The 23,776-nt window shown below is 59.7% G+C and overlaps 2 protein-coding genes across 15 annotated transcripts; both read right to left on the bottom strand.

Annotated features, from left to right (window-relative positions):
- Window positions 1-17,288, bottom strand: SHISA7 (shisa family member 7). Of its 11 annotated transcripts, XM_086354439.1 has the most exons (7): window positions 16,975-17,288; window positions 12,035-12,160; window positions 10,161-10,891; window positions 8,384-8,538; window positions 6,928-6,990; window positions 6,354-6,542; window positions 1-4,656 (listed from the first exon to the last, which is right to left on the bottom strand). In XM_086354439.1, the coding sequence occupies exons 2-7, from the start codon at window positions 12,077-12,079 to the stop codon at window positions 4,013-4,015; spliced, it is 1,827 nt and encodes a 608-aa protein (XP_086210565.1). In that variant the 5' UTR covers window positions 12,080-12,160; window positions 16,975-17,288; the 3' UTR covers window positions 1-4,012. The 11 variants fall into 11 exon arrangements, with proteins under 11 accessions (XP_086210565.1, XP_086210566.1, XP_086210572.1 ...); XM_086354440.1 differs by lacking the exon at window positions 12,035-12,160; XM_086354446.1 differs by lacking the exons at window positions 12,035-12,160; window positions 16,975-17,288 and having other exon boundaries at window positions 6,354-6,503; window positions 8,384-8,574; window positions 10,161-12,024.
- Window positions 17,289-17,335: 47 nt separating this feature from the next.
- Window positions 17,336-23,720, bottom strand: ISOC2 (isochorismatase domain containing 2). Of its 4 annotated transcripts, none has more exons than XM_086354452.1 (6): window positions 23,583-23,720; window positions 20,194-20,331; window positions 19,868-20,077; window positions 19,537-19,607; window positions 19,279-19,396; window positions 17,336-17,740 (listed from the first exon to the last, which is right to left on the bottom strand). In XM_086354452.1, exons 2-6 carry the CDS (start codon window positions 20,326-20,328, stop codon window positions 17,660-17,662), a joined length of 615 nt encoding a protein of 204 aa, XP_086210578.1. In that variant the 5' UTR covers window positions 20,329-20,331; window positions 23,583-23,720; the 3' UTR covers window positions 17,336-17,659. The 4 variants fall into 4 exon arrangements, with proteins under 4 accessions (XP_086210578.1, XP_086210579.1, XP_086210575.1 ...); XM_086354453.1 differs by having other exon boundaries at window positions 23,643-23,720; XM_086354449.1 differs by lacking the exon at window positions 19,279-19,396.
- Window positions 23,721-23,776: the final 56 nt, after the last annotated feature.

Raw genomic sequence — 23,776 nt, 5'->3', positions numbered from 1 at the left:
TCAGGAAAACATCTGTTTATTTAAAAAAAAAATACCAAGTGCAGCTTGGCTGGCTGTCCTCACTAAGGAGCTGGGACGAGTCCAGTGTTGGGTGGCGGAGCAGGGTGGGGAGGGGTAAGGAAGCAGGCAGAGCTGCAGAAGGTCTTCTGGTCCAGAATGGATCATCTTCTCTCCATACTGTCCTCCACTGCCCCCTCACTGGAATGGGTGTATGTGTGTGCGTGCACGTACGCACACAAGCCTGTATGATGTACAAGGCAGCAGGGCAGGGGGGAGACTCAGATGGCGAGGTCTCAGCTCTGGAAGCATCAGGGGAGTCTGGCAGGACATGCCCACTTCCTCATCCACCTCAAGACCTCTCCCCACTATGGCTTATTTGAGATAAGAGGTCAAGGCCCCAGGGTCGGGCAGCCTGTGTAGAGTGAGTGATGTGTGGTGTGTGGCAGGGAGCGAGATGCCTGGAATCCAGGCCAGGAAAGAGCGAGTGGAAGGGGAGGGGGCATATAAAAAATGAGAGGCCCCAAACCCTGCAGATGTGGGGGCTGGAGAAGGCTGAGTGCTCCTTGGGGGTAGTGAGTGGAGGGGAGGGGCTCTGGGGGGGCAGGTGCTCAAGCCGGCTCCTTTTGGGGGAAGTCACAGTCTGCCCTAGGGACCTTGGGCGTGTCGAGGCCCTTGGAGGGATTGGGGGAGCCCAGCGGAGCAGCTGCAAGCCGGGGCTGAAACACTGGCCCTGGGGCCCTGGTAGACTGGGGCTAGCCCCTCAGTGTCCTCAGTGTGGTGGGAGCCATGCTGTGTGCTCAGTTGCTCAGGGGTGTCCGACTCTTTGAGACCCCATGGAGTATCGCCCTCCAGGCTCCTCTGTCCATGGGGTTTCCCAGGCAAGAGCACTGGAGGGGGTTGCCGTTTCCTCCTCCAGGGGACCATGGTGGGAGTTGAGGGCCAAGTTTCTGCCCCAGGCTCCCGATGAGAAGGGATGAGCTGAGGTGCCGTTATTTGTGGGGAGAGAGGAGAGGAAGGGGGGCGGCTCAGAAGAGGGAGAAGAGGCCCCCCGACCTGGCCCTCGGGGCTGGGAGAGGGGGCGTGTAGCCCTTTAAGAGTGGGGGAATGGCCGCCCCCCAACATGGCTATGTACAAAGAGAATTTGGGGCAAATTGTGCGTTGGGTGTTGGGGACTCCCCAGAGGGTGAAGGGGCAAGGGGAGAGAGTGGTGCTCCTCTGCCATCCCGGGGAGATGCAGAGCACACCCTGCCCTGCGGGTTGTAGGGGCGGTGGCCGCCGCGCTCCAGATGTGCCCTCCCGGGATGAGGCAGCGGCAGACACCACTGAAGGCCCCGGGGAGGTCGGCAGCTATTGGCCCCGCCCTGGGCATCTCCAGGGAGAGTTTGGCCCAAGCCAATGGCGTGCGGCGCTGGGTGCGGCTCCGGTGCCAGGGTTGGGACTGGGGCAGTGACATCACCCAAGGACTGGAAGGCCCCCCTCTGGGGATGTTAAGAGGTCTCTGTGTTGACCCTGTCACCGATCAGATGGTTGGGTGAAGGGCAGTTATCCGGAGGGGGGATAACTGGTGCCCTCACCCAGGGGTGAGGGGGACTGGCCAAGGCCAAGTCTGGGATCAGGTTGAGGCAGGCATCAGCCTGAGTCAGGAGCAAGGCAGTGACATCACCAAGAAGGGCTGGAGTAGGATGATGTCATCAGAGGGAGCCCCACCCCACGCTCTTTTTGAGGGAGGGGGGAAAGAATACATATTGTGCTGGTTCCTCTAAAGGGAACGACTGTAGGTGACCCCACAAGAGAATTGAAATATAGCTGTACTTGGCTATATAGTACTTGGCTCCCAAGGGGATGGATCTTCAAGGTGATGATACATGGTTGACATGGATCCTGATAAATGACATAATTGGGTGTCTGGGATCCTGGGAGATGATGATGTCACAGTTTTGGTGTATCCCAGTTGATGATGGTACCAAGGTTGAAGTGGATCCCGGAAGATGATGATGTTGGATGTCATGGGTCCCGGGACACCATCGACTCTCAGGGATGCTGGGGCCTGGTGGCATCATGGCTGAATTGGCTCCTGGGAGGTGATGACAGCATGGTTAAGGTGGATCCTGGGGCATGAAGACATTGCGGTTGGAGTGGATCCTGGGAGATAATGACAGCACAATTGTGGGGGTCTGTGGGAAACTGGGGCATCATCAGTCCTAGTGGATCCTGGTAGAAGATGTCACCATCGGCCATACTGGATTCTGGAAGGTGATGACATCACTGGTCATGGTGGGTTCTGGGGGATGATGACATCATCAGCTGTGGTGAATCCTGGGAGATGATGACACCATGTTGGTGGAGAATCATGGATGATGGTGACACCACTGGCTCTAGGCTACCTTAGAAGGTGACACTATAGTTATGATGAATCTTGGATGAGAACGAGACCCTAGCTGTGGTGGATCCTGGGAGATGAACACGCCATAGATCATAGGGAACCCTGGGAAATGATGTCATCACCAGCCATGGTTACCACGGGACCCCAGGTGCAATGCGGCCATGAGTGGTGGAAGTCTTGTGGTGCCAATGATGTCAGTAGCAGGCACACCCCACCCCCCACCCCAACAGGAGGCCAGGACTCTGCAGAGTTGATGATGTCTGTAGTTGTGGCAGAGAGATGTGGGGCCGCCTAAGAGTCCCCAGGACTCTAGGAGCAGTGGAGCGGCCTCCTTGGGAGCAGAAGCCAGTCTGGGAATGTGTGCTGTCCTCCAGGAGTCACCAGGAGGTGACATCTCTGCATGGGGGGAGGACCCATGGCCCAGCCTCACTTGAGGGGAGGGTCTGGTGGAAATCACATAGGGCTTGTCCCTAGGGTCAGGGGAGAGAGCATCCAAGCTAAGTCATGGTGGGACAAGGCAGAAACTCTGGTGACACCATCACAAGGAATGGCCTTCCAGAGCAGGCAGTGTCTCCAGTGGTGTCGTCACAGCTCCAGGGCCCCAGGGGCAGGCTGTCACCTCTGGCCAAAGCTTCCCCACAGGGCAGCCGCCCCAGCAATGACACCTGAGATGCCATCTCAGGACCGGTCCCTTCCTTGGTGGCCCCCAGCTTAGTCGTGGGCTCGGGGCAGCCCGCCTTGTGGATGCTGGGCAATCGCAGTGGATGTGTCTCACGGGGACGTAATCTCCGTGCAGGCAGAGTCTGGTGCTGCGGTGCAGAGGGGCCTCACCCTGGAGAGGCCCCTAATGGGCTGCCCGTCTGCGGGGATGACATCACAGGGCAAGCCAGCTCCTCTGGTGATGGCGTCACAGGAAGGAAGCAGAACCCCCGTGGCGATGTCCTAGAAAGGAGGCCTGTGTCTGGTAAGGACGTGAGGTGCTTTTCCCTGTGGCGCGTCCTGGGAAGATGGCTTTGTCTGAAGGCACAGCTTCATAGACAGAGGCATCTTCTTTGGAAGAAAATATTTTCCTGGTGACGATGAGGTCCACAGAGGCCTTTTGGTGCCAGAGACAACATCAGAGGGTGAGACTTATCTGTGCAGTGACGTCACAGGAGGGCTCCTTGTCTCTCGGGACGATGTCATGGGACAAGGCATTGGTCCTCTTATGACGTCACTGGAGGGAGGTCTTTGTGATGACACCGTGGAGCACAGACACGGCCTCCAGCGATGTCTGTAGTGGGCCTGTTCCTCTGCGATGACCTCATGGGAAGCAGGGTTTGTCCCTGTGATGAACACAGACGTTTTTTACTACTGATGACCTCACATACAGGCCTCTTCCTCTGTGATGACGTCATGGGAAGGAGGCCCTGCCTCAGACTGTGACAGGAGGATCTTATCTGCCATGACATTGGAGAAGGAAACTTTTTCTCTCGTGAGGATTTCGTCCAAAACCGTGTCCTTGGAGGTAGCCCTCCTGGCCCCCGCAGGTCTGGATTACAGGCCCCCCAGCCGGGTGTGGCAGGGGGTGCAGGCTGGGATGGGGGCCCCAGGCCGCAGCGCCCCAGCCCCCGGCCCAGCCTTGGACGCTCAGACAGTCACCTCGTTCTTGCTGGCCGTGCGGAGGTGTTGGGGCAGGTGATGGCCGGGGATGAACTGCAGCTGCTCCAGCGTGCCCTGGCGCTGGAAGGGCGGCCTGCGGGCCAGCGTGCCCCCACCCCCGCCGGCGTCTGACATCCAGGCGGGCTGCGGCGAGCCGTGCAGGGCGTGGTGGTGGTGCGCGTGCAGTCCGGGTGGCGGCGGCAGGCCGTGCAGCGGCGTGGGGGGTCCCCCGGGCCCCAGCAGCAGGTTGGAGTGGGAGGCGGCCAGGCTGGCTCGCGCGGAGGGCTCGGGGGGCAGCGCGGGGCTGCGCGGCGGCGACAGGAGGTGCTCGCGGCTCTGGCGCAGGGCCTCGGGCGACGACAGGAGGAGATGCTCCTGGGACACGAGGCGCGCGCGCGGCAGCGTGAACTCGTAGCGCGACCGGCCCCCGTCGCCCAGCAGGTGCTCCTGGGACATGACGCGCCGAGGGTGGGGCGCGGGAGCCAGGCCCAGCTCCTCGGGGCCGCCCCAGCCATCCATGCGGTAGCCGCCCCCCGTGCCGGGTCGCCGCAGCGCGTGCAGGGGCAGCGTCCCACGGGGCACCTCCGCCAGGTGCCGGCGCTTCAGGTAGGCCTCGTCCAGGTCCTTCTCGGCTGCGGGAGAAGCGAGGAAACCGTAGAGCTGGGCCCCCTGCCGGCCCAGAAGCTGCCCGCCTCCCTGGGCCATCCCTCTGCCTCTCCTCGCACTGGGCTCCCGCCCCCAGGGAGCTCCAGACATCACCGGAACTTCCTGGGCATTAGCCTGGGCAGGGGCACGGTTTTAACCAGTGGGAACAGTCAAGCTAGAAGAATGCATGTTCCCAGGCCCAGCTTGCGGTGCTGGGGCCGTAGATGAGGAGGGGGACTGTTTTTTAAATCGCTTGGGAATATCCTTTCTTTTGGGCGTAGAACCCAGCTCTTGCTTTTTGAGGAAACTTCCTTCTCTTTCATCCTGTAGAAAGTATTTTTCGATTCGACCCATTCGTGGATTGTAAAGTCAAGGTTGTGGGGTAGAGACAGTATTTTGCAAAATGAAATAGGATAGAAAATTATTAGAAAGTTTCCCACAATAAGAAAAAATTGAAAGAAAGTGAAGTTGCTCAGTCGTGTCCTCATGGACTGTAGCCCACCAGGCTCCTCAGTCCATGGAATTTTCCAGGCAAGAGTACTGGAGTGGGTTGCCATTTCCTTCTCCAGGGGATCTTCCCAACCCAGGGATTGAACCCAGGTCTCCCGCACTGCAGGCAGATGCTTTACCGTCTGAGCCACCAGGGAAGCCCATCAAGAGAATAAGGGTGAGTACCATTCATACAATTTTTGTTTCAGCTGTGTGTGTTATTGAAATATCAATGGTTGAAGTGACATAATATCTGGGATTTGTTTTGAAATAACCCACCAAAAGATGGGGTGGGGGAAGGAGGGAGTAAGAAAATGTTAAAGCTGGATGATAGGAACCTAGGGGTTCATTTTATCATTTCTCTGCTCTTGAACCTGTTTGAAAATGTCCACAAGAGCAAGTTTCAAAACTTCGCTGTAATTAAAAAATTGCCGGTGTATGTGGGTTTCATGAGACACAATATAAAAACCCTTTCTGACTGTGAATCTCAGTTTAAAATGTGTGACGCCTCCTCCACGACCAGGAATGTCCAATCAAGAGTCATGGTGACTGGTTCTGGGACAAGCTCATGACCCTTTCTTGGCCAGTGGAGTTTGGGCTTGGGATTTTTGCTGCAATCACTGGGAGAGACTCTTCTGGTAAGAACTACGCTGAAGATTGTCAGGGCAGTCTTTGCCATCACAGAGGGAGATTCTGTCTGAAAACGAAGCTAGCCCACTGTTCAGCAGAGCTGAGAGATGTAGAATCTTGGCGCCAGCTCTTGAGTACCTGGGTTCAGCCACACCTGAAGCTTTCGGCACACAGAATTTGCCTTATCAAGCCAGTGTAGTTAGCTTTTTTTTCTAAGTTGTGTTTCAGCATAGTTACTTTTTTTTTCCCTTTAAATTATGTTTCTATTAATCGCAAACACAAGTCCTGATGAATGCAATAGATCTTGTGGAGAGGACCATGGATTTGCATTTATGAAAAGCACCCTAAGTAGTTAACTGCGATGCAGAATGACCTTGAGTCTTTCTGGAAGCCCTTGGAGAAAAAAAAAAGAACCCTAAGCGGTGTGGGGTGGGGGGGGGGGGTGGGGGCCGGAAAGGGAAGGGAAATCGAGGGCTTGAGCAGGCGCTCGGGCCACTGTCCAGGGTCCTGAACCCAGGCCCTGCCCCCGCCCCGCCGCCCAGGCAGCCCCCTTCCCGGGACTCACCAAGCCTCTTGAGAGAGGAGTAGCGGTTGAGCTCCGATTTCACGGCGGCCTCGTAGGACGGGGGCAGATGCGAGAGGTTGTGGAAGGACCGCGAGCAGGACAGCGTGGAGTAGCGCAAGGAGGGGCTGGGCGGCGGGATGGCCCTCCAGTCTGGGGCAGAGGGCACGGCCGGGGTCAGTCCAGGCCAGTCTGGGGCAGAGGGCACGGCCCGGGTTAGTCAGGCCCTGCTCCCTCGAACCCCGCGGTTCCGCCCCCGCCCCCTTAGAGCTTTAGCAGCCTGGGGTTCCAGCCCCTCAAAGCTGCAGCAGTCCAAGCTCCCTCTGCTCACTCCCCCCACGTCCCCTCGGGGGCTCCTTGCTGGGGAAGGAGCAGGAGGTGCAGCCCGCACGTCCTGTGTGCCCCACCCCAGGCAGGAGGGGCGCGCTCCAGGCCGCTTCCCGCGGACCGCTCCAGGGCTACCGGGCTGGTCCGTGAGGATAGGCTCCCACGGCCTCAGCCCTGCCCTATCAGGGTACCTGGTTCCGACTAGTGCCAGGTGGGGAGGGAGGGAGCCCTGCCCGCCCCGGCTGCGTACCCAGAGTGGCAGCGTGGTGTTTGGGGCTGTTGACGCTGAGGTGCAGGTAGTTGTGCAGGTTATCTGTGGGGACCAAGAGGGGAGGGCGTCACTGCCGTTGCCGGCGCCCAGCTGGCACCCCGTCCTGGTCCGTGTGGAAGGCTCCCTGCTCGCGTCTTCCTGGTCTCCAGCTCTGCAATCTTTGCCCTGACTTCCTTCTCCCTTCTGGATCGTCAAACCAGCCTTCCGCCCAGCTCCAAGACCAGCCCAGCCACGGTGCTCCTCACACACACACACACACACACACCCCTCTGCTGCGCGAAACCCTCCACCTATCTCACCATCACCGATGGGACACAGTCTAAGCTGGGGGCGGCCTCTGAGGCCTTCCGACCTGCCCTCAGTCTCATCTCTCACCCCTCCCCTCAAGCCCTGCTTCCCTCTGATGCCCAGTGGCCCAGCTCAGTTCTGCCACAGGGCCTTTGCACGTTCTGTTCCGCTGTTTCCTGCGCGTTGAACCCCTTCCTCCCCTTCTTTGCCTGCAGACCTCCTTCCTGCTCATCCCTCCAGATCCAGGTCAAATGTCTCTTCTTCATCACTAGTACTCAAAGCCCTCTTCTCTCCTGCGTTCCTGACCTCAGATCAATCCGCGTACTTTACTGCCTGGACCCGCCTCCCAGCCTCCTCCGGAGCCTTCCTCCTCTCATTTCTTTCCCTGCACACGGGTCCCAGAGACATAGACCTGCCCACTCGGGACTCTGCCCCTCTCCCGCTCTAAACTCCTCCCTGGCTCCCCATTGCCCTCAGGACACAGAGCTACTCAGATTGGCCCGGCACTCGAGGCCCTTCCTGAGGTGCCTGCCCACCCTCTCCCCAGACTCAGCTCTGGGGGCCTCACAAGCTGAGCTGCCCAAGAAACTCTCCTCCGTCCCCTGGCCACTGCCCCAAGATCTCTTTCTGAGGGCGCCTCCTCTGCCTCCCCAGACCAGGCCCTCTGACTCTCTCCCAGCCGCCTGGACCTCTCCGCCGACGCTCTGGCCACGCCCCGTAAGAAGAGTGGTGATGTGAGGCGAGCCCTCCTCTGATGCTCATTTTATGGATGAGGAAACTGAGGCCCAGAGAACTGAAGACGGTCGCCCCAGGTCACAGTGGTAGAACTAGGAGTCTAACCAGGCGTCTAGCTCCAGACATTCCAACTCAGTGGCTACCTGCGTCCTTGTGTGTCACCGGCTGCTGGGTGATCTGACATGAGTTTCTCAAGCGCAGTGGCTTGAGAAACCGTCGACGCGCCCGCGGTGCCCACCTAGGGTGCCCACGGAAGGGCAGGGAGTGGGGCGGGCTCACTGCACCGTCCGGAGCAGTGTCCGAAACAGGGCTCAGCCCGGACTGTGCGGGGAAGGCAGAGTCCAGGGCGGTGGGAGGCGGGGCCACATGATGGGGCGGGGCCGAGGGCAGCCGCAGCCCCGCCTCTGCTCACCGAGATTGGACGGCTTCACGGGGTTGTAGAGGTTCTTGGGCGTCCTCGGCGGCATGCTGTCCGGGCCTCCGACCCCTGTGGTTAGGGAGCTGCTTCGTGCCCGGTCCGGGCGGGCCCCGGGCCCCGCCTGATGTCTCAGAATGTCCACCAGAGCCCTGGAAGGGGCAGACGGATGGTCAGTGGCCTGGGGGCTGCGGGTAGGGATGGAGAGAGGGAGGGCGCAGGCCTCTTTCCCCTCCCCTTCTCACCTTTGCGGGTGTCTTAGTTCAGTTCGGCTTCTCGCCTTTGGCCACGCCCCTTGTTAGCGTCAGTCTGAGCTCCGCCTGCCTCAAGGTCCCTTCGACTCACTTCCCCAATTCATCTGGACCCTACCCCTTGTGTGGTCCCTTCCACAGCGTCCTCTCTGTGGCCCCGCGCCACCCCGAACCTGGGACCTTACTCCTGTTTCTTTTGCTGCCGTCCCCATGGCGATAAAACCTTAGATTCACCCTTGACTCTTCTTTGTCTTTCCTCCATGGCCCTTAGTAATCCCCTGGATTCGCTCTCCAAAATATATCCCAACCATTTGTCGCCACCTCTGCGGCCAGCAGCCTGCCTCTCAGAGCCATAGATCCACCTGGCCTGCCCGTTTCTGCCCTTGTCCCTTGCAGGCTAAGTTCACATGCACAGCCCAGGGCTCAGGTGGCTGCACACGGAGCTCAGGACACTCCAGGGGCCCCCCTGCCACACTTAGGATGAACCCACCTCTGCCTGCTTCTGTCCACCTCCTCCTCACCCACTGCGCTCCAGTGTCGTGGGTCTCTTCACAGTCCTTCCAACACGCCACCCCAGGGCCTTTGCGCTTACGGCTTCCTCTGCCTGGAGTGCCCTTTCCATAGATACCTGTTTGGTTCTCTCTTATCCTCCAGGTCTCTGCTCAGAGAGGTCTTACCTGACCCCTTCGTGTAAAACAGCACCTCCCCTCCCACTCACAGCTCGTCATACTGCTTTACTTCACAGCAGTTATTAGTATCTGAAAGTATACTGCCCATGTGCATGGCTTCCCTGGTGGCTCGGATGGTAAAGAATCTGCCTGCAATGCAGGAGACCAGGCTTGATCCCTGGGTTGGGAAGATCCCCTGGAGAAGGAAATGGCAACCCACTCCAGTATTCTTGCCTGGAGAATCCCATGGACAGAGGAGCCTGGTGGGCTATGGTCCACGGGGTCCCAAAGAGTTGGACACGACTGAGCAACTAACACTGCTTGCTTACTATCTTAATGATAAGGGTAGCCATCATTTATTGAGGGCTTACCATGTGCCAGGACTGGACATGAATCAACCCAGTTAATCTTCGTTGCTGCCCGAATGGGTGGGGAACAATGATTAGCCCCACTGTACAGACACAGGAAACAGGCAGAGAGGTTAAGCAACTTTCCCCGGGTCACACAGCCCACAGGCGGCTGACCTGGGATTAGAGGCTAGGTTTACTCGTCAGTGCAGGGATTTTGTCTTGTTCAGCGCTGTGCCCCAGCTCCTGGCTCACAGAAAGCGCTCAAGAAATATTTGCTGAATGAAGGCCTGAACCAACCTCGTCACTCCCTAGCCTGTCACTTAAGTCACCTGTATTCTCAGGCCCCGCCCATCTCCTCAAGGCATCGGCTTCTGAGCTTCGGGAGGCTGCCTCAGCCTCTGGCCATGCGGGCCCACCCACCTCACTCCATGCTGGCCCCGCCCCCGTCGCCCAAGTCCAGCCCCCAGCACCCCCTCTCCGCCCCCCGGCCCCAGAGTACACACACCTGGGCACGTTGATCTCCCGGTGCGCCCTGGGCGCACGGGACGCCTTGCTGAAGGCCACTTTAGCGCCGACGCCCACGGCCAGGGCGAAGCTGATGACCCCGCACACCACGTAGGCCGTGCTGCCCCCTGGGCCCTCGCCCCCACGCCCCCCAGCACCCCCCGCCCGGCCCCCTTCCAGCCAGCCGGCCTGGCCGGGCCCAGGACCCCCGCCCGCACCCCCGGCGCCCCCGGCGCCCCCGGCCAGCGGCGGCGGCGTGGTGGCCCAGCGCGGCGTGTCGTAGTTGGAGCAGGAGGCCTGCGCCAGGCGCATGTGGCGGTGTTCGCAGCAGAAGCGGTAGTGGCAGGTGCCGCAGCAGAAGCGGTAGGAGCCGGTGCTGCAGTTGAAGGTGGCGTCGTACTGGCCCATGACGTCGTAGTAGCCGTGGCACAGCTCGGCCGGAGGGGGCGCACGTGCGGCCGCGCCCGCCGAGCTCTGGGTGCTGGCTCTGGTGCCGTTGGCCCCCGGGCCCGCTGCTCCCCCGCCGCCCGTCAGCGCCCCGGTCAGGCGCCGCAGGTGCGCCAGCAGAGCGGGCAGCGGACCCGGGGGCTCGGCGCTCGTGGCGTTGGACGGACGCGCCCCAGCCTGGCCGGTAGTCGAGGCCAGGAACAGGAGGGTCCCGAGGAGCAGGAGGGCCGGCATGGGGCGCGCAGGAGCTCGGCCGGGGCAGCCAGGCTGGGGGGCGAACCGAGGCTGGAACGGTGCACGGAAGAAAGGCGCCAGAGGTGCAGAAATGTGGAGATGGTGGCAGGAAAGGATGAGGAAGGCAGCCCAAGGGAAGACAGAAGCACGGGGAGCGGGCGGGCAGGAGCCAGGAGGCGGAAAAGCGGGGGACATGCATGGGCCCGGGGTTGGCCAGGGGCAGTGGTCGGTGATACGGGAGCCACAGAAGAATGTGCCGATGCCGCAGAGGGGGAACAGCAACGATCACGGGCAGAGAAAGGGTCAGAGAGTGATGAATGGGAAAGCAAGAGAGAGAAAGTGGACAGGGGTGTGAAGAAATGAGAGGGACGGATAAAAAACAGAGGAGAGATGGGATGAAGGGAGAAGAAACCAAGGAGGCAGGTGAGGGAGAGGGCAGAGGGAGAGGCCGAGGGGAGCCAGGGAGCCAGGGCGGAGGCGGGCAGGGTCAGCGGGACCAAGGGCGGCAATAAGCGGGCGCGGGGGACGGGGGTGGGGAGACGGGGAGGAGAGAGAGGAGAGTAGACGGGAGGAAAGAGAGATCGGAGTTGAGAATCTGAGTTCGTAGACCAGGAGGCGGGGCAGGGAGGGAGTGCCCTACACTACTGGCAGGGGGCGGAGTGCACTTTGTTGAGGGCCGGTCCCTGCACCCTGGCGTGTTTAGCAGCAGCTGCTAGGTGCAGGAGCGTTCACACCCCCCACCGCATTGTGACAACATAGGATGCCTCCAGGCATTGCCCAGTGTCCCCTTAGGGGCACATTTGCCCTCAGTTAGAACTGCTGGCCTACACCCCTGTGGTCCTCAGTTCCCCCAAAGCTTATTTTTTTCCTTTATTTAGGTCTGATAGTCGAGGGGAATTGAGCCTCTGTCTCCCTTCTCTCTCTGCCCCACTCCCCACCCTTACCCCTCACACACACACACACACACACACACACACACACACACACAATCTTACAATTTCAGCTCTGAAGTGTCTCCTTGCACATCTGGCAAGTCAGAGTAGCAATGGTTCATCTCCCAGCCCCACCATGTGCCAGGTGCCTGGCATTGGACACACCTAAGTCCTCATGTGCCTGTTTCCCCATCTATAAACTGGGGGTAAGGGTGGCTATCACTGAGTGGTTGGAAGGACGAACCCACTCCAGTATTCTTGCCTGGAGAATTCCATGGATAGAGGAGCCTGGTGGGCTGCAGTCCATGGGGTCGCAGAGTCAGACGCAACTTAGCGCGCACTCAGAGGGCTCCGAGCAGCACCTGGCCTAGTGCAGGCACTGTACTCCCTGGAGGGGACAGGGTGAGAGAGGCCAGACAGACGGACAGGTCGGCTTCGCTGTGTCTGCGGCAGCAGCCCGGCAGGCGGGTTCCTGCAGCAGTGTTGACTGAGGTTGGGGGTGCAGTGGGTGAACCACAGGGTTCCGCCTCTGTCTTTATGGGGCTCGCATTCTGGCACGCAGACAAAGCTAGTACACAGACACGTATCAATGGGATGCACGCTGAAAACTATTATGAAGAAACACTAAGAAATTATGAAGGAGGCCATGAAGAAATAAAAGCAGCGGGAGGAGGTGGGAGTGAGGGTGGGTGGGTGGGACTAGTTTAATAGATGTCTGTTCGCTGTTATTTTTACCCTTTATTCCTCCCCTTTGAGTGCACGTGTATCTTGGGACCACAGCATTATCAAAGGCTGCTGGGGGCTGGGATGCGGAGAGGGCTGTGGGAGCTGAGGCGCCACCCACGTTTCCATGGGGCCTCAACCTTCCCTTTTAGCTCTGCTCTGGCGCCTGTCCTGCACTCCCCGCTGCCTTCTGGACGCCCCCACTTGGTGTGTCACAGTCCTCTAAGAAGTGCCTTGGCCCACACTCTGGAAAGCACTTTGGCAGTTCCTCAAGAGTTAAACATATAGGGACTTCACTGGTGGGCCAATGGTTGAGACTGTGCTCCCAATACAGGAGTCACAGGTTCTGTCCCTGGTTGGGAACTAAGATCCCGCATGCAGCAGGATGTGGCCAAAAAAAAAAAAAAAAAAAAATTAGAGTTACCACATGACCCAGGAGTTCTACTCCTAGGTATCTGCCCCAAAGAGTTGAATACATAAATGTTTACAACAGCCCCAGAGGGAAGACCACCCAAGTGCCCATCAGTTGATGAATGGGTAAACAAAATGCAGTCTAGCCATTCAGTGGAATAATACTCAGCCATGAAAAGGGACAGAGCACCGATAGATTCTACATCCTAAGGAACCTCGAGGATGTTAAGAGAGAAAAGCCAGACACAAAAAGTCACATATCGATGATTACATTGATATGAAATGTCCACAATAGTCACATCCATGCGGACAGAAGCTGATAAGTGGTTGCCTGGGGCTGAGCGCAGGTGGGAAGAGGAGCTGACTGCTCAGTGGGGGCAGGGCCTTCTTTGGGGGTAATGAAAATGTTCTGGAACTAGACAGTGATGGTAGTCACACACCATCATTAAATACTATTGACTTGTACATTTAAAATGGTTAAATTTTGTGTTACACATATTTTACTACAGTTAAGAAACAGAAAAACAACCAACATACATCAAATGGTGTCACAGCTAGATTTTGAACTCAGGGCACCACCGCCCATAGAACATGGATGCCTCTGTCCCACACAGAGAAACGCAGGCCTTCATGCTCACAGAGATACCCCTTCTGAGAGCGACACATGCACGTGGCGATGTGGACTCCTTCATTCATACAAGGGCGGCCACGTATGGTTGGGCAGGTTGTGCACTGCACAAGAGGGTCTGGCAGAGAGACTGGCTCTCCTTCCCAAAGCACACTGGGGGGGAATCATCCATCTGTGGGAAGGGGCACTCCTTCCAAACACACACAAGGGTGCCATCTGCCTGCTAAATCACAGATGCTGGGGAGCTGCACAGGGCCAAGGGGGGCCTTGGTCTCATCTGCCCCACATGGGCTAGTAGTGTGCAGGCTCGGTCCCTATGCTGTGCCAAGCCTCTGGCAGGGCTCCATCACAGAATTTCTCCCTCTGCTGACAGAGTGCCGTGGTCCCCTCCAACTTCACACACAGGCGCATTCCCAGGGAAATTCCAACTCCTGGTCATTGACAGCTCCGGGGAGTGGGGTAGGAGGAGCGGGGGCATACACCCGCTCAGGTCCAGCAACACACACACACACACACACACACACACACACGGCCCCTGTGTCAGCGGGGGGCCAGAGCCTCCCACCCCTGTGTCCCACCTCTTGCCCTGCAGCACCTATCCCTGCCGACACTGGGCCAGATGCACGGATACAGAAGACCAGCCTTCCTCGGCCTCACAGAACTCTGCACAGATGCACAACAGAGCTTGTGTGCGTGGCAACACGGAACACAGGACACCCACGTGGTGGCCCGGACACAGCACACAAGGACACCCAGGATCGTCCTGGTAGCACACCCAAGCCTCCTCCCAACACACGTGCAGTACAGCTCCCTGTGGACACACAGCCCTGCGTCTCTGGGCATTCCCGCCCACAGCACCCAACAGTCAGACACAATCTCAGACACCATGACACCCTGGGACCACACACAGCTCCAGAACGCGGCCAGAGACCCGCCCCAGCCAGCTGCACCTGGACACGCTGCCCACCGCCTGTAGACTGTGGATGCTTGTATCCCAGCCAGACGGGCAGCCTCATGGGTACACACACTAGTGCAAACCCCGCGGGGCGGAGCGTCTGGAAGCAGGCATATGACCCTCCTTCAGACATGCCCAGACAGCACCCCCTCCCCGACACACACACACGCAGGAAGGCACGATCCTCCTCCCCCAAGCCGTCTTCTCCCTCACCGCCCTGGGCACAGCCAGCAGCTCAGGGCCAGAACCCAGGATCCTAGTCCAGGACCTGAGAGATAACAGATGTGGGCACAGAGCTCGGGGAGCCAGTGTGAGATGGGGTCCCTGCGCTCCTGGAGAACCCCGTCTTCCCCCTGCTGCCCTGCCAGCACTGCGCCACACACCTCACCCCCCACCCCTCTTCTGACCCTGTCAGCTGGGCTGGGGGGGCGGGGCAAGGACTGTCTCGTGAGATGCCTGGGAGCAGAGTGAGAACAGGATGCCGGAGGCCGGGGAGAGAGTCTCAGGTTGAGGGCAGAGGGTTAGAGAGAGGGAGAGGTAATGACCCAGGGAGAGGGAGACATAGAGACTCAGGGAGAGAAACGGAGCCTCAGGGAGAGGGACAGACACCCAGGGAGAGGGAGATGGAGACCCAGAGAGAGGGACTGAGAACCACAGAGAGGGACGGAGAACCAGAGAGAGAGAAACATAGAAACTCAGGGAAGAGCCTCGGGGAGAGGCACAGAGACCCAGAGAGAGAGACGGAGACCGAGAGAGAGACACAGAGACCCAGAGAGAGAAACACAGGGAGAGGGTCAGAGACCCAGGGAGAGAAGAACAGAGATGAAGAGAAGGGATATTCTCCTCCTTTCAAAGAAACTGAAGATATTCAAGAGAAGAGGGCTGAGACCTGGGAGGGCGAGCAGTGACGGGGAAAAAAAACCCCAGATAACTGGGAATCAAAGGAGAGCGAGAGAGAAGGAAAGACAGCCTGAGAAGGAGGACAGAGACCCGCAGGGGGAGGAGACCCAGAGAAAGTCAGAAGCCTGATCTCGGGCTGCTGGGCGTTGGAGAGGGGTGGGCAGGTGGGCGCTGAGGGTGCGGGGGTCAGAAGGCAAAGGGCGGGCGGGCCTCCTGGGAATGTCTGGAGTTGAGGGTGGGTTTGGGGTAGGGATGTGGCGAGAAGGCAGTAGGAGGGGCGATCCGGGTTCAAGAGGAGGCAGACCCGGCAGCAGGGGTCCGGGTAGTGGGCGGGGATCCCAGCTCCCGGCGGGGGCGGCGGGGTGGAGGCACCCGGCCCCGCCTCCAGCTCGCCGCCCGGGGGCGGGGTTTGAGGAAGAGACGCGGCAGGTCCCCACGCACCCCTCGCAGCCCGCCGGGTGCCTAGGCCTTCCCGTCCGCTCTCTGTCTCTGGGAGTCTCTGCGTCTCCCTGTCCTGACCTCCTCCCGGATCTCGCGCCCACTGCCCCTCCCTCGGCCCGCCGGCCAGTCTCATCTCTGCAGGGAGGTGCCCGGGGTCACGGGCTCTCTTAGCCCGTCTCTCTCCACGTGTCTCAGCGCATCTCTGCATCCTGCCGTCTCTGCCCTACGTCTCCTCCGCGTGCCAGCATTTCTTCCTCCCCTCTGCCCCGTCTCTTCTCTGCACATCCCCGTCTCTCGCTACCTCTGACTGCGTGTCTGCATCTCTGTGTGTGTCTTTCCCAGGTTTGCTGTCTACAGATCTCTGACCCTGTGAGTGTCTCTGTGCCCCCTCCGACGCCGGACCACCCATCTCCCTCCCCGGGCCCCTCACTCTCACTCAGGCTCAGGTTAGAGGGGCGGGGTGGGGGGGGCGCTGCGACGGGAGCTGTGTGTTCCCAGCGCAAAATAGACTCCTGTTGCCATGGCGACGCGAGCGCGGCCTCCGAGACGCGAGGCTTCAGGCTGGGGGGTGAGGAGGGGGGGACACCTGGATCCGGAAGGCGGGGGCCGGGGGTGCTGGCTCCCGGTCCCAGGGGTTCCTGGAGGAGGGGGAAGCAGGGACTCGTAGGTCCCTGTAGAGAGAGGCCCCTGGGCGCTCTGACGCGGGGTCCGGTGACCGGGCCTTCTGAGCGAGGTCTGGGATCCAGGAACGGGGAGGGGGGGTGCTCTGATTCCCCAGTGGGGGCGGTCTGGCTGAGAGCTCTGACGCTTGGGTCCCTGGGGGACTCGGATTGCCTTCTTGGGCCCCCAAAGGTTACGGGATGGGGGTGGGGGAGCCTGACAATCTAAAAGGGCTGAGCGGCCCTGACTGGGGGTCTCGTTGAGTCCCGACTCCCAGATTTCCAAGGGGGCTGTAGAATTCTGGGAGCCCCCATGCGGATCCTCGGGCTCCTGTCTTAGGGGAACAGGGACCACTCAGATGAAGCTATCTGTCCTTCCCATCCATCCGTCCATCCATTCAACCGCATGCCTGTCTCTTCCTCAGCGTCCCCAAGTCCCTCCTGCCTCAGTTTCCCCCTCCGCACCGGGGTGCGGCCGCGCTCACCTCACTTTCCGGATGCGGGACCCTGGGGGAGTCGGGGGGGTGGCGGCGACGTGGGGGGCCGGCCGGAGGAGGCAGAGCGAGCGCGTGTCTGCGAGCCAACCCGGTTGGGCGTGTGCGCGCGCGCTGCCTGGGGGGCGGCCGGCAGCGTGTCGGGGACCCGGGCCGGCAGTCCCTTTGCGGGCAGATGCGCGCCGGCTGCGGTGCAGATGTGAGTGGCCGCCCTCGCCTTTGCCTCGCGCCGCCGGCTCGGAGTTGAGCGGAGGCACCACCCCCTCCCCACCTGCGGGGGATCCCTCTTCCCCTGCCGCCCGCGGGCCCCGGTCGCCCCCGGGACACCCCCCAGCCCAAGAATGGTTCGGCCCACAGTCACATCAGTGTTTATTCTCCGTGAGCTGGTCCCACATAGACTGTGACGCCCTCCCCCTCGCCGCCCCTTGGAGTGGCCCGGGGCCGAGCCCCGCCTCCAGCCCGGCTCGACCAACCCTCGCCCAGCTCCGGGAGCTTCATTTGCATTTCCGGGAGGTGCGGCCCAATGGGAAGGCGGCACCCACCGCCCTCCCGAGGGGGCGGTTCTCCCGGTGGACTGCACCACTCTCGGGACCCGGCGACGGGGGGAGAAAGCGCGCCTGCCAGAGTCCCGAGGACAGGAGAAGAGGGTGTCTCCGCACAGCGCAGGGTGGCGAGGTCAGCGGAAGAGGGGGTTCTGGTCTTGGAAAAGGCCCAGCAGCCCGCTGTCGGGGCTGGGCTCCTTGACGAGCTTCTGGATCTGTAGGGGGAGTCAGGAGTCAGGGGTTTCCGTCTCCACAACAGATCATTTTCATCTCCCTCGCCGCACCGCCCGCCCCTCCCCCAACCCCCGGGCAGTAACTGGCCAAACTAACCGCCCCCTCCCCTCAAGACTTTTGCTGGTGGTCTCCCTTTCACCACAGCTACCAGGGTTAATGCCTGATTATCTGTCACCTGGGCCCACCTTACCGGCTTCGACCACTGAGGGTGACTGACTGTCCTGGGGCTTCCTGTGTACACCTACTTCTTAAGTAATCTCCCCTCAACTCTCAGGTCCAGCCCACGCCTTGTGCCTCAACTCTGGAGGCACTTATGCAACTGCCTCTTAGATGCTGGTGGTCATTTGACCTTCCACCCCCTCCCCCATCAGTGCACAGCCTGAGCGGCTGTGCTCAACCTCTCTGGGCTGCCTTTTCATGGACTGCACCCACCAGCAAGTCCTCTCATGCTAACCTACAGAAATTACAAAATGAAAGTGAGCCAGGCCTGTAACTCTGCTGCCTCCACCCTCGTTTCCCTCCTTCCTACCCCATGTCCATTAGCTGCCCAGCGCCACACACAGATCTGACAGTGTCCAGATCCCGGGTGCAACTGCACCAGAATCTTTGGGAAGACTCCACTCTGGCTTCTCCCAGCCCCCCGCCCCTCCTGCACCCTGAGTTCACCGTGCCCTTCTGTGGTTCCTTGAATAAGTCAAGCTTAGTCCCACGTCCAGGCTTCTGCCCTAGCTGTCCACTCTGCCAAGACTGCTTTTCGGATGACCGGTTGCTCACCGCCCCCACTTCAGGTCTTCGCTTTAAGGCCACCCCCAGGAGGGGCCTCCGTGCTGCCGGCCCCCATCTCATCTCTCACACACCCCACAGATTCCCTCCCCAGCTCCTGGCCCCCATGTGAAACTGAATACAGATTGTCTTTTTCTGCGATTGTTCCTGGACCTGCCACACTGGCTGGCACACAGTAGGTGCTCAGTAAATGCTCAACAGACCTGATCTAAGAGGAGGAGAAGGGGCAGATCTCAGAGGACTGGGACATTGGCATATTCCGTTACCCTAAGGGCCAAGGTGCGAAGCCGTGGCTACCCAGTCAGACCTGGGTACTGGGAAGGCCACTTGGGTGGTGGCTGTGGAGGCTGGACCTGGGTATCACAGACTGGAGGAGGAGGAGGAGGAGGGGTGCTGGGGAAGGGCCGGGTGGAGCTGTTGACAGGGTCCCCGTGGCTCCCTTCCATCTCCACCTCGCTCTAAAGTCCCCTTCTTCCGGGAGGCCTCTGGACCACCCTCAGCAACCCGTCCTGGCACACCTGGCCCTCCCCTGCTTTCTCTCTCTCTCTCTCTCTACAGCCCTCAGGGCCAGCCGGCTTCTCCCCTCCGGGATGTACGGTGTTGACCTGCAGTCTCCCCTGGGGGCGGCAGCCTGCTATGTTCCCGGATGTATTCTGCCGCTGTACCGTGGGCGCTGAAAAGGCATTTGCTGTTTGTGTGGGAGAAGGGGGAGGTCGGGTGTGGGGGGGTCCAGTACCTCCTTGAACTGAGGGTGGGTGGCGTCGCCCACGAGCTGAAAAATGAGCCCCTCGCTGGTGGAGAGGAAGGCACCGCTCTGGCGCAACCGCGACAACGCCACCAGCCGGTCCACCTGGCTGAGGGGGTGGGAGAGAGGGTGTCTCGGTCCCTACCCCACGCCCAGACAGCCGGTGAACTCAGCAAGGATCCACCCCCGGGTTCTCCCTGGGTGCCCCAAACCCAACCCACACGCACCTCACCCCTGAGAAGAGCTCACCTCCGGGAGGTACAGGCGTCCACCACCACGTGGACCTGCAGCCCGCGATCCAGGAGGTCCAGGGCCGTTTGCTGGGGGCGGAGAGAGGTCAGGACCACCCCAGCCAGGAATGACGGGGGCCAGGGTGGGGCTGAGGGCGGATCAGGGCAGGAGGGGTGCGGATTATAGCGGTATGCTTGGCAGGACAAAAGCCCAGGGATCCTGAGTGGAGTTGAAGGTCCCAGGTCAGGAGGGGAGCCACGGGTCAGGAAGCAGTGTCCAGGGTTCTGGGTTTTCAGGTTGGGGAGGTCCCAGGTGGAAAGGAGGTCCCAAGGGTCAGTGGGGGTCTCACCAAGATGCAGGCTTGTGTCTCCACGCCACAGAGGAGCACAGAGCGCAGCTGGGGCCGTGCGTCCAGCTCCTGCTGCACCGCAGGCACCATGCTGAAGCAGGTCTTGGAGTATGGCTGGAGGCCCTGGGCGCCCAGCTCGGGCACCGTGGGGCCCAGACCCTGTGGGTACTGCTCAGTCAGCACTGTCGGCACACTCAGCAGCCGGGCCACCTGGCATGGGGGTGGAGGAGCGCAGGTCTGAGCCCAAAAGGGGCTTCGGCCTGGACTCCTGGTCTGAGGGAGGAGGCATGGGGTCTGGACCTGGGTCCGAGGGAGCAGGGCTGTACCTTGAGCATGCGCGCAGCCACAGAGACGATCTGACGGAAGTACACGACGTGGCGGAACTTCTCCTGCATGTCGCACAGGAAGAGCATGGAAGATCCGGGAAGGACGCGGCCCAACGCGGGCCTCGCAGCTGCCATGTCCTGGAGTGGACAGAGGGCCCAGGGAGTGCGGTTAGGCTCGGAGGGGGCTTCTCTGCATGTCCGGGGTCCACGCACTCACCCCCTAGACTCCCACTGTGACCCTCCCGCAGCCTGGAGAGAGATTGAGGCTCTGAAGTCCCCCGGAGGGCACGGTCAGCCCCTGAGGGGTCGGGATGGGGTCCTGAGGCAAAGCTGCACACCCACCCACCGCCCACCGCCCCCACCCTCCCCACCCCACCCCAACCCGCGATCCCTCAGGTCTGATTGCCTCTCTGAATGCAGTTTGCCCACGCCTGAGACTCACTAGCTGAACCCCGCCGCCTAGGGGTCTTAGAAAGGCTGGGGTACCCACGACGTGTAGTATTCGGCCACGAAAAGGAAAGGAGCGCGGACGCCCCTCGCCGTGAATGCTGCCGAGTCACAGAGCGTGGCGCAGGAGTCCCTTTACATGGACCGTCCACAGAGACGGAGCTGGCTGGGGCGGGGTGGGGTGGGGTGGGGCGAAGGAGAGACTGAAGAGGGGCACGGAGTTTCCGTCTGGGGAGATGGAAGTGTTTGGAATCAGATAGTAGTGCTGGGTGCACAATATTAGGAATATACAAAATGCCTCTTAATTGTATACTTTAAAATGGTCAGGATGGTAAGTTTTAGGTTATGTATACTTTGCCACAATTTTATTTTTTAAATTGTTTTTATTTTGTTTAATTTCTGTGTGGCAAGTGTTCCCCAACCAAGAATGGCACCCATGCCCTCAGCACTGGAAGCACAGTCTTAACCCCCTGGGCTTCCAGGGGAAGCCCCTCCCACCATTAAAAAGAAAGCAAGCAATGTAAAAATTAAGGGGGGCACTGGTAGAGTCACCTGGGCAGCAGCCCTTTTAAAGGGGAGGACCCTGAGGTCCAGGGGAGGGGTCCATGAAGGCGGAGGTGCTGCGGGGACTAGAGGGGTGACTGCCACCTCTCCCCATCAGGGCCCTGGACACCCCGAGTCTCATGGTCCCAGCCCATGTTCCCAGAGACTTGTGTCTCTGGTTCCTGGAACTGCTGCACAAACGAGGAGTCCTGGCTTGTGTCTGCAGCTCCCCCCACCTCTGCATGTCACTTACTTATTTGTTAATTTATTTAGGAAACAAAGGCCCTGCGGACCCAGTGCACCCAGTGGAGGGCAAGCCAGCTGACCCTTGCTCAGGGCAAGTTTCAGTGTCGGGAGTCCCACAGGTGCTTTTGGTTATTCTTTAAACTGAGCACATCTACCACTGAAAATGTTTCCTACATGTGGCATATCTAAAGTTTAAAACTTAGTGGATGGCTAAAATGGTGAATATTATGCTATGGGAATTTTGTCTCTAAATACAAATGGAAGGGAAACTCCCTCAAAAATGAAACCACACTGCATTACTTCATTGCGTAGTTACAGCTGTGGCCAGGGTGAGGATTTCTGGGGAAGCTACTCTCTTGGCAGAGTTCTCCCAAAGAAAGTGAAGAGAGAGAAAGCAATCTTTTTGAAAACACACAGGTGACCCTGTTACCCCATCTTAGCTCTCCCCCAGGCCTCATGGCTTTTCTCTGTCTTCAAGACTAAGAGGTACCCTCCTCCCACAAGGTGCTGGACTGCCACATCCCCCTTCAGGGCCTTTGCCCAGGCAGCTGCCTCCACCTGGAGGGCTCTCCTCACTCCGGTTCTGGGTGGTACTGGTAACTCTCCAAGAGACTGGAGGGACAGGGTCAGGAGCGGGTGGGGTGCTGGAATGTCCGAAAGCCTGTGACGGGTGCGCCTGCAGAGCTGGTAGGAGTGTAAACTGCAGCAAGCACCCCCTAGGGAGAACCATGTGCCCACAGTTCTCAAAATTACAGAGTCACAAACCCTGTGACCCAGGGAACTCATGCCAAGTGTTTAGCCTAAGTGCATGCCTGCAGACATGCCTTGAAATGACACAAGTTATTCATTATGGGACAAGGTTATTCACTATGAGACCCCCTCCCTGAGCCAAAGAACAGAAATAAATCTAAACATCCACGGTTAGGGCACTGGTAATCACAAGCAAGATCTTTAAGTAACCATGTGGAGAAATGTCTGAGAGATGTTAAGGAGGGGGGTGACGGGGCACAGATGGGACAAACATAGTGTGTAAACAGTGCTCCCATTTGTGCCAAAATGCAAGAAGGAAAAAAAAAAAAAAAAAGCCTGCATACTGCTGCAGTCCGTATTTGCTCTCTGGCTAGCAAGTAAGAACAGGCTTTTTCTGCAGGGACAGGTCTCTGAGGGGCAGAGTGTGAAGGATGTTTGACCACTGTATGTAAGACTCTGTTGCTCTTGAATTTTTGACAGTGTGTAAACAGGTTCTCCAGTCAGGTAAATACAATATACTGAATACAATACAAAACGTTTACATAAGGCAAGAACCCAGCCAGACCCATCGGTGGCATTAAAGTCATGATAATGGTTGTCCTTGGGCAGTAGTGATGAAGGAGGGGCTGGGACTTCGCGTCGGGGGTGTTTGGTTTCTGCGTTTGTATGCTGTTCGCATACTCTTGGTGAAGTTAGGTGAGTTGTGTATCTGTGATTTGTACTTTTCCCTACACGTGTAATAAACTTCCACAAGAAAGTTTTGAAAATAGAAAACAGGGAGGCCTCGCTGGCAGCCTGTGGGGCTGGACTGGAGGTGGAGGCCGGGAGGGCAGGGTCCAGTCCAGGCAGCCGGGACGGAGAGGAGGGGGCAGGCGGGCCTGGTTTCCAGTCGTCAGAGGGTGGGCTAATTCCCTGGAGAGCCCACCTGATTGAGGCAGAGGAGATGAAACACGTGGGGACGGGGCCTGGGCTGGAGACAGAGTTTGGGGGTGCTCTAGGGGAGTGATGAGGATCCAGAACGCAGCTCGGGGCAGAGGAAGCCCGAGGTCGGGCAGAGGAGCGGCCCGCGATGGGCGGCCACCTGCGGAGCCAATCGGTCTGTTCAGATCCCCCAGGTGGCCCGGGCGGCGTGCGTCCGCACCCAGCCTCGCTGGCTGTGTGACCCTCAAGTTTCACGCTCCGTCTGAGCCGGTTTCCTTCTTGGGGAAACACCCTCCGCGCAGGGGTGATGCGGGCACTCGACGCGGGGAGTGGAATCGGCCCTGGCCAGCCACTAGTGTCGGGCGTGGGCAGGAGTCCTGCCCCGGCCGCGTCCCCTCGGCCCCGGATGGCCCCGCGGAGCCTCGGTCTCCCCAGCGGCGGGCAGGGAGGTCGGTCCTCCCGCAGCGCCGGCGGGGCCTTACCCGGAAGGCGCCAGAGGAAGCCGAGCCTGCCCTCCGCAGGTGAGGCTTGCAGTCTCTCACCCGCTGCCGCCGGACTCGCGCAGCTCGGCTCCTCCAGTAGGGTCCGCAGGCCGGGTCAACGTTTCTCACCTTCTGGACACGGAGCCCCACCCCGCGCCCTCCACGTCCCGCCTCCAGAGCCGATCCGCCCAATA

This window comes from Bos grunniens, chromosome 18 (assembly GCF_055505025.1).
Source record: "Bos grunniens cultivar Pamir isolate PY7600 chromosome 18, Bosgru_T2T1.0, whole genome shotgun sequence".
In the NCBI taxonomy this organism is placed as follows: Eukaryota; Metazoa; Chordata; class Mammalia; order Artiodactyla; family Bovidae; genus Bos; species Bos grunniens.
Note: the sequence above shows the minus strand (reverse complement) of the source record. Positions and strands in the feature narration are given on the sequence as shown.

What these genes read in the sequence shown, in the direction of transcription:
- SHISA7 (XM_086354436.1), bottom strand. Translation starts at nt 11,035, where the DNA reads ATGTCCCCCGCTTTTCCGCCTCCTGGCTCCTGCCCGCCCGCTCCCCGT. An exon ending in CGGGAGATCAACGTGCCCAG is followed by an intron (nt 8,539 to 10,160) that starts GTGTGTGTACTC and finishes TGCCCCTTCCAG; the next exon opens with GGCTCTGGTGGACATTCTGA. An exon ending in CGTGAAGCCGTCCAATCTCG is followed by an intron (nt 6,991 to 8,383) that starts GTGAGCAGAGGC and finishes TGGTCCCCACAG; the next exon opens with ATAACCTGCACAACTACCTG.
- ISOC2 (XM_086354449.1), bottom strand. Translation starts at nt 20,328, where the DNA reads ATGGCAGCTGCGAGGCCCGCGTTGGGCCGCGTCCTTCCCGGATCTTCC. An exon ending in AGACACAAGCCTGCATCTTG is followed by an intron (nt 19,608 to 19,867) that starts GTGAGACCCCCA and finishes CTCCGCCCCCAG; the next exon opens with CAAACGGCCCTGGACCTCCT. An exon ending in GACGCCTGTACCTCCCGGAG is followed by an intron (nt 17,741 to 19,536) that starts GTGAGCTCTTCT and finishes CTCCCCCTACAG; the next exon opens with ATCCAGAAGCTCGTCAAGGA.